The sequence below is a fragment of the Triticum dicoccoides genome, chromosome 2A (genome assembly GCF_002162155.2).
Source record: "Triticum dicoccoides isolate Atlit2015 ecotype Zavitan chromosome 2A, WEW_v2.0, whole genome shotgun sequence".
Lineage (NCBI taxonomy): Eukaryota > Viridiplantae > Streptophyta > Magnoliopsida > Poales > Poaceae > Triticum > Triticum dicoccoides.
In genome coordinates this window covers 184,003,903-184,013,152 of record NC_041382.1, presented here as the reverse complement: position 1 = coordinate 184,013,152, position 9,250 = coordinate 184,003,903, and the positions used below count along the sequence as shown (strand labels likewise).

The 9,250-nt window shown below is 47.3% G+C and overlaps 1 protein-coding gene across 1 annotated transcript; it reads right to left on the bottom strand.

Annotated features, from left to right (window-relative positions):
* Window positions 1-398: 398 nt before the first annotated feature.
* Window positions 399-4,732, bottom strand: LOC119354107 (probable protein phosphatase 2C 64). Its single transcript, XM_037620807.1, has 5 exons — window positions 4,143-4,732; window positions 3,766-4,038; window positions 3,501-3,621; window positions 3,198-3,421; window positions 399-1,156 (listed from the first exon to the last, which is right to left on the bottom strand). The coding sequence occupies exons 1-5, from the start codon at window positions 4,353-4,355 to the stop codon at window positions 701-703; spliced, it is 1,287 nt and encodes a 428-aa protein (XP_037476704.1). The 5' UTR covers window positions 4,356-4,732; the 3' UTR covers window positions 399-700.
* Window positions 4,733-9,250: the final 4,518 nt, after the last annotated feature.

The window sequence follows — 9,250 nt, the reverse complement described above, 5'->3', positions numbered from 1 at the left end:
ACCTGCACACCGGGGGTCACCAAAAGGGACCAAGGATCACAAATCCCATCTTTTTTCAAGAAAATGCGTCAGGTACGTACTTGCCAGCCAGTCATCAACTCATCATATTCACACCGGGGTGACGCCAGTTCCTTCCTCGTCGACATGATGGCAAAACCGAAAGGAAGAAACACGTGTCTAAGAAAAGGCATAGTAAACGGCTAGCAAACCCGACACAGCGCATTGCCTTCTGTTCTGTCAACAAAAGCTACAAAGCCAAGTGCCGGCCGGGGAATTTACAAGTCACCCGACAATGATACCTGGGGCCTGGCATGCTCCACGCCCACTGTGCTCTGCTCAGGATCGTCGCTTTGCCCGATTTAACCCAGCAAAACTGCACATTTGAAACAAAAGGCATATGCAATATTGATTTTCGTCCTCGAGGCGCGCCCCCCAATCTTCATAAATAATCGAGCGACACCCGAAAAATGTGAGCCTTTTGTCATTCAAGATATACAGTTTTGGTGGGGTAAAAAGGGGCAACAGCTCGAATTCCAAGCACAGCAACGGAAGGCTTGCCAGGCAGTGAAGCACAACAGCAAATCAGAAGCCTGTTCCATTTCTACAATTTTCCCTGAAACAACTGACCACTACCCTAAACGCAGAGCAACAAACAACAAGGGGGGAGAGAAGAATACTAGAATGGTGGGACGGCTCGTCGTCAACTGACCGCCTTCTCCTCGGAGAACCTGGGAAGCTGAACGAGCGAGTTCACCCGCGTCACCCCATCGAGGCCCGACCAGTTGTGATCGTCGGCTCCACCGGAAACCTTGGCGTCTGCGCCCGCCAAGGCTTTCTCCTGAGCACTCCCCGGGACTGTCCTAACTGTGAAATTGCGAGTTAAGGCGGGCTCCTGTTGCTCCTGCGCTTCGTTAGGGTCTGCGACTGAATCATCCTCGATGCTGATGTTATCCATGGACGCGGTCGAATCACGCTCATGGTCCATTTTGCCATCCAAATATAAGCAAACGACCGCGCAGTCGTCGGTCCGGGATGTTGGGTACTTGGTTTTCCATTCACGGTTAGCTGCCTCGACAAGAGTCCTTGCCGCCTTTGACCGACTTGGGGACGAGGACACTATGTCGACAGCCTCTTGGTTGCTTAGGACATCCCAGACCTGCATGATTTCCATCGGTGCAATCTAGTCAGACATATATATAATGCCAATCAAGTATGTATTCAGCTTGTATGTCTTCCTGAAGTACAACTATAAAGAAACAAAGGAGATGCGCCGCACAAGAGAAGATGACAGGACACAAATGGAAAACTCTAAAAGGCATTGATAATTAAGTAGGCCAAATATCGAAAGGGGACCCAAAAAAGGATTGTTTGTAGTTAGCAACTGCTGTATAACAATTGGGAAGACAATGACTGATGATCGACATGATTATCTGTTTGTTAAAATATCATTTTTAGTGAACATTCCATCGGTAGAATTGACAACTCTTCCACGCAAACTACAATCATTAAGCAACGCTTACAAAGGTGAACAGAAGACAACATCTTGCTTTTGGTACCGTACATTGTTTATATTTGACACTAACATCCCTTTTAGTGCATAAAATGAGAGGGGGAGGGGGCTCAGCAAAAGGTGTCTTCAAGATTAAGCGGAGGGAACTTTTAACATGGTGAGCTTGCTATCATGTTTTTTTCTCTTCGAAAAGGAGGATAATATCCTGCCTCTGCACTGATTCATGCAGAGTCATAAGTTTGCTATCATGTAGTTCATCAAACGTCAAAATGCACACTGTCTCCTAGATAGCATGCGCATTAGCGCTATAACTGGCATAGAAAAATAAACATAACGTCATATGCACTGAACACAGCAAGGAAAAAAAAGAGGAAAAATCAGCACCAGAGTAAATGCTGTCCCATAGAACCCCAAGCGATATGCAATGAAGTAGCAGCCCCACGACTACTCCCTCAACCACAGTGGCCGTCCATGGTGCACAGTTAAAACTTTGATGGGTCGCGACACATTATAAGGTGGCCTCTGTGAGTTACTAGATGCCTTTTCTTTCAAAAGGAGGTTGAAACCTCCGGCCTCTGCATCATTGTGATGCACGCAGCCGTTCTTATTAATTATTAAGCAGAGTACATAACAAAGCAACCACATATGAACCATTACAAGATATGAAAAAAAAAACACCTACAACTAACTCGATTTCTTCCGCAGCAATGCCTTCAAAGTTACTAGATGCGTACACCGTTAAATGTAATGTTAATTATAGAAATGTGCTGACATCTGAACCTTAATTTGGTGGAATCAAAAGAGAGCAAGCAAAGCCAGCCCCCTAACACCACAAAAATGAAGCACAGAGTCTCCCGAGAATTTATAAGTATTGTCAAATTATCCATTTTTAAGTGATTGACAAATCATCAAGTTAATGAACTAAGAAAATGGCAGAAGTTCATAACTAAAAAAACCAAACAGGGAGTCATGGATCATAAGAATTTTATTAGTACATACTAAGTATTATTAGTACGAACCGGTCCGCTGGAAATCGACATTATTCAGATGCATCGAATCTTAAGAAGGAAAGAAGCTATGGATCAAAAGAATATCAATTCTATCTCATGCAATGAGCAGTCACTCGCCACACCCAGTTCTCTAACTGCTCATGATGTCGCCACAGCGATTAAACCAATTAGTCCTGCCAAGTTGAACTTGGATTAAGATATAAGAGTTGAAGTACAGCAGATGACAACAGGCGGGTGACGATGCAGCAAAGAAGTGTGTTAAGCTGGCTAATCATTATCTATGCAGCAAGTCACAAAGGCACAGATGGTGGAAATTAATATCATCGCCCCTGTCACCATGACAGTTTAGCAACCAATACGGAAAGCTGGAGCATTTTGAAGTCAAAAGGACTGGATCGCCCGTATATAGTACTATCATTCTTAAGGTTCTTGGAGCTTCTACCAGACGCCCTGGATGTTCAAGGCCCGCCATGTGAGACTAATCAGTGCATCGCGAACGCGAAAGTGTGACAGATTGACATTACACCGCAACTAATTTAAGTAGCTCCGACAACAGGAAAGTGGCAAGATTTTGCTGGGACAGACTCAGACATTGCGCGGGCACATAGGAATGACCAACAACCATGTATTATAGGACAGAGAAATGGGAGAAAGGAGTGAAAGATGTGTGTAATTACCCCGTCGGATGCGAGGATGACGAACTGGTCCTTGTCCGTGAGAGGCCAGTGGAAGAAGTCCGGCACCGAGATGACGCCGTAGTCCTTGAGGCAGAAGTCCCCGAACGCCCGCGCCATGGCCAGGCCCGGCGCGTCGTCGAACGGAAGCCACACCCTCGGCACCTCCGGCTCGTCCTGCAGCGCGAACACCCTGCCCCTGCACTTCTTGATCCGCTCCGCCTCGCCTGACATCGCAGACCGCTGGTGTCAACACAGAAAGTCCCAGGACCAAAATGGCTGAATTAATTGTGTGTAGTGGCGTACTGGGGACGTCGGGCTTGAGGTCAACGGTGAGCTGCACGGCCGCCATGCCGCCGGCGGCGGCGTCTCTGGAGCCTAGGACGGCGCGCGAGTCCCCGATGTTGGCCATGTAAAGGTCCGTGCCCTGCGTGCAGAGACCGCCAGTGAGTAGACGCGCACGGACAAAGAGGGGGTCAGAACTAAAACAAGTGATTTGACATTTCTGCTCGGACGGGACGCGGGAGAGATGTATCATGGTATGTGAATGTCCGGCGGCAGTGCCACGTACGAGCTTGAGGACGGTGACGGCGGTGCTGCCGCTGCAGAAGCTGTCGAGGGCGGGGTGGGAGCGGAGGTCCTTGTCCATGGCCTTGTAGGCGCGCGCGAAGGCCTTCCTCCAGGCGGCGGCCGGCATGTCGAGCCCGGTCTTGGGCGAGGCGCGCGCGGCGGACATGAGCCTGAGCGGCAGCGAGTCCCGCACCCTGCGCGCCACCAGGTGGCCGTGCGGCCCGTGGCCGTCGAACACCCCGCACAACACGCCGTCCTCCTCCCCGCCGAACCCCTGCCACAAACAAACACGCACCGGATCAACCTAATCGCCTCGAAATGGGAGGCGGAGAGGAGGGGCGGAGGGGGAGCGATTCTCGGGGTGGTTTGTTAGCTTACATCCCAGATGAGCATGGCGTCCTGGTTGATCCCCTTGCGGCCCTGCTGCGTGAAGACGGAGGCGGTGCGGCTGCGGCCGTCGTTGGAGAAGATCCGGCCGGGGACCGTCCCCAGCTGGTCCTCCCGCGGCGCCTTCCACCTCCTCCGCCGCCTCTTCCCGTCCTCGCCGGCCGCCGTGACCGCCGTGTCCCCCCTCGCCGCGCAGTTCCCCATCGCGCACCAGCAATGCCAGCCAGCAAGAAACGCGCCGCAAGAGCTTGCCGGCGCCCGGTGCAAGAGGGAAGAAGGATTCTTTCTTGTTGCTTGTCTCAGGAGGAGCCGGGAGTCGCAGATGCGGCACTCAACATGGGCACGAAAAGTCAAGGCGGCCCCGTCATCCCATGGACGAGGCGAGAGGAGAGAAACGAGCGAGGTCGGGACGGAGGGTTGCTTATTTATTGCGCTGCGGCAGTGACACACACGCACACGCGCACGCACGCCGAGAGGCAGGCAGACAGCCACCTCCGTCCAGTCCTCCGGGCGGCAGGCGCACGGAGGGAGAGGCCCCTGGTTGATGGCGTGCGACGGCGTGGGCGCTCCCGACACGCCCACGACGACCTCACTGCTAGTAGCTGCTCTGTTGTTTTACTCCCACGTAACGTACCACCTTTCCTGATTAACTAGGCCGCGGCAGGTAATGTACCGCGAGGAGCTGAGCTTTGTTTACTGACGGGTCGCGGGCTGCGAGGAATAAACAAGCGGCGAGCGGCGGCGATGGTCAGAGCGGGCGGGCATCGAACGGATCACCGATGTGGTGGTAGTAGTAGTATATCAATCAACTACTACTCCCTCCGTAATCACAGAGATTCGTTCAAGCGTTCATTTCCGGCAGGTAATTACGACTTGCTGTCACCCGTGACCTTCCTCAACAGCGACGTGATCCAAATCCAAAAGGATTATTATTAACTGTATATATACGTAGTACAGAAACTGCACTGGCGCTCTACTCCGTCCAATTGGAGAGGCAGCGGGAGTCCGCTACAAGATTCTTTAATGGACGAAAAGAAGCGTGTGGAAAGCGGCGAGCCAGCCGGGCGGCCGGCGTGCCCGCACGGGCGCCGCGGGGTTCATTTTCTGCTGCGCGGCGCGGCTGCCTGCCCGCGAGCGAGTATCTTTCCGCGGCTTTATGGCGGAGGATACGAGCCCGGCCAAGCATTTATGCCCACCAGAGGCGGAATTGATCCGAAATAAAACAAGTTTATATGCTTTTTTACAAAATTTTCAGATTGATCCGAAATGTTGTTTTATCTTTCAATTTGTATTTTCAAAAAATGTGACATATTTCTGATCCAACACGTGCTAATTTTTATTTCAGTGAGTTCTTTTACCAAGCCATTTAAATGTGTCTTATGCACAATGATATGAGCGCGTGTGTAACACATGATCCAGAAACATGTTTTCGCATAAAATTCACTGTCACATAATAATTGTATTATAACTATTACAAAAATATATTTTAAAAACCGCAACTAAGCATGTCTTGAAGGTCCACTTTTTGAAGCAATGAAGGTCCATCTATAGATGCGATCAATGATGCTTCGTTCAATGTATGGGATATTGTTTTGAGCTTCGTTCTCTTCATACTTTAAAAGATGCACCAAAAATCGCTTCCTCAGCTGAAAACCATCCTACATATGCATTATACAACATTGTTGTAACAAGTTGCATGTGCAATGTGTATACAAATAAGCATAGTGTCAATACTTACGTTGGGTATGGGGAAATATAGTTTTCCATCGCACAATGAGTGCATGTAATTAAAAACCAAATAACCGGACAGGGCACTGCATGTATGAAATAAACACATAATGTGAGTCGAATGAATCAATTAATATTGTAATGCGTTTAAAAGATTCATACCAATGTGAATTTGTTGGAGCAACAGGAACTATGCTTCCCATTTAGAGATATCATCCTTGAATGCAGGGTTTGCAACTTCAAGCGCAAGGTTTAGGTTGTCGACCACAATTTTAAGTACATTATTCCCCAAAGTAGGTATTGGTATCGGATCAAAAATTGAGACAACTTTTTTGTTTTGATCCAACACAAACAATAGAAATAGCCCAAACATATACCAAGGCAATAAAATCTGCAATGATGAGATAGTTTAGAAATAAATGGAATATTAATTAAGACCAAACAAAGCACTGTTAGAGATGAAAAATTAAAATCTTACCGTATTACATTGTGAGATATGATAATCATTAAGTATGAAACAACCGTTTAAATGTAGCAATTTCCACATTTTCACAATGACTTGAGTCTCGTGCATAGTGGAACATCGACTAAAATAAGAATGAGAAAATATTAGTGTAATGAGAAAAAAATGTAATACATGATTATAGTAACTTACACAAAAGTTCAGATCCATATAGTGAGATGGAATGTCTCTGAGAAGCTGGACTTCGTGGCGCGCTAGTATCCGCACAGCCATATTAAAGCAATGTATATCCATGTATTCATCATTGTTCAATATGTTTTTTATTTGTCTCAAATTTAAGCTAATAGGGTACGGATCAGAGCTTTTCACTCATTCGCTCCTGTAAAGTTGAAATACTTTCAATTATAATGACATCAGAGTAATTTATTGGAATAATACAAAATGAATTAAAAAATATGGCTTACTCTAGTAGAGCGACATCATCAACCATGCTGATGAACAAGCATAGTTCATCTATTAAATCATCGTTTGTTGGTTTGACAGACGATGAAAGTATAAATGATTGCGAGATTAGCTCGACTTCTCCTGATGTATTTGATGTTTTGAAATTCTCAGGAGGTGTATCCAGAATCATACATTCCGTAGGATCTGTGTTGTTGTCGTCATCTTCCATGTCTCGATTTCTTATGTTATCTGTTGGGTTTCGTAGTAATTTCAAAAAAATTCCTACGCACATGCAAGATCATGGTGATGCATAGCAACGAGAGGGGAGAGTGTTGTCTACGTACCCACGCAGACCGACTGCGGAAGCATTGACGCAACGTAGAGGAAGTAGTTGTACGTCTTCACGATCCAACCGATCAAGCACCGAAACTACGGCACCTCCGAGTTCGAGCACACGTTCAGCTCGATGACGATCCCCGGACTCCGATCCAGCAAAGTGTCGGGGAAGAGTTCCGTCAGCACGACGGCGTGGTGACGATCTTGATGCACTACAGCAGCAGGGCTTCGCCTAAACTCCGCTACAGTATTATCGAGGAATATGGTGGCTGGGGGCACCGCACACGGCTAAGGAATAGATCACGTGGATTAACTTGTGTGTTCTAGGGTGCCTCTACCTCAGTATATAAAGGACCAGAGGGGGGAGGCTGGCCGGCCAAGGTGTGGCGCGCCAGGAGAGTCCTACTCCCTCTGGGAGTAGGATCCCCCCCCCCCAATCCTAGTTGGAATAGGATTCGCGGAGGGGGAAAAGAGAGAGAGGGGGCCGGCCACCTCTCCTAGTCCTAATAGGACTAGGGGGAGGGGGGAGGCGCGCAGCCCATGTAGGGCTACCTCTTCTCTTTTCCACTAAGGCCCATCATGGCCCATTTAACTCCCGGGGGGTTCCGCTAACCTTCCCGGTACTCCTGTAAAATCCCGATTTCACCCGGAACACTTCCGATATCCAAACATAGGCTTCCAATATATCAATATTTACGTCTCGACCATTTCGAGACTCCTCGTCATGTCCGTGATCACATCCGGGACTCCGAACAACCTTCGGTACATCAAAATGTATAAACTCATAATATAACTGTCATCGTAACCTTAAGCGTGCGGACCCTACGGGTTCGAGAACAATGTAAACATGACCGAGACACGTCTCCGGTCAATAACCAATAGCGGGACCTGGATGCCCATATTGGCTCCTACATATTCTACGAAGATCTTTATCGGTCAGACCGCATAACAACATACGTTGTTCCCTTTGTCATCGGTATGTTACTTGCCCGAGATTCGATCGTCGGTATTCCTATACCTAGTTCAATCTCGTTACCGGCAAGTCTCTTTACTCGTTCCGTAATACATCATCCCGCAACTAACTCATTTAGTTGCAATGCTTGCAAGGCTTAAGTGATGTGCATTATCGAGAGGGCCCAGAGATACCTCTCCGACAATCGGAGTGACAAATCCTAATCTCGAAATACGCCAACCCAACATCTACCTTTGGAGACACCTGTAGAGCTCCTTTATAATCACCATTTACGTTGTGACGTTTGGTAGCACACAAAGTGTTCCTCCGGTAAATGGGAGTTGCATAATCTCATAGTCATAGGAACATGTACAAGTCATGAAGAAAAGCAATAGCAACATACTAAACGATCGGGTGCTAAGCTAATGGAATGGGTCATGTCAATCAGATCATTCAACTAATAATGTGACCTCGTTAATCAAATAACAACACTTTGTTCATGGTTAGGAAACATAACCATCTTTGATTAACGAGCTAGTCAAGTAGAGGCATACTAGTGACACTCTGTTTGTCTATGTATTCACACATGTATTATGTTTCCGGTTAATACAATTCTAGCATGAATAATAAACATTTATCATGATTATAAGGAAATAAATAATAACTTTATTATTGCCTCTAGGGCATATTTCCTTCAGTCTCCCACTTGCACTAGAGTCAATAATCTAGATTACACAGTAATGATTCTAACACCCATGGAGCCTTGGTGCTGATCATGTTTTGCTCGTGGAAGAGGCTTAGTCAATGGGTCTGCAACATTCAGATCCGTATGTATCTTGCAAATCTCTATGTCTCCCACCTAGACTAGATTCCGGATGGAATTGAAGCGTCTCTTGATGTGCTTGGTTCTCTTGTGAAATCTGGATTCCTTTGCCAAGGCAATTGCACCAGTATTGTCACAAAAGATTTTCATTGGACCCAATGCACTAGGTATGACACCTAGATCAGATATGAACTCCTTCATCCAGACTCCTTCATTTGCTGCTTCCGAAGCAGCTATGTACTCCGCTTCACATGTAGATCCCGCTATGACGCTTTGTTTAGAACTGCACCAACTGACAGCTCCACCGTTTAATGTAAACATGTATCCGGTTTGCGATTTAGAATCATCCGGAT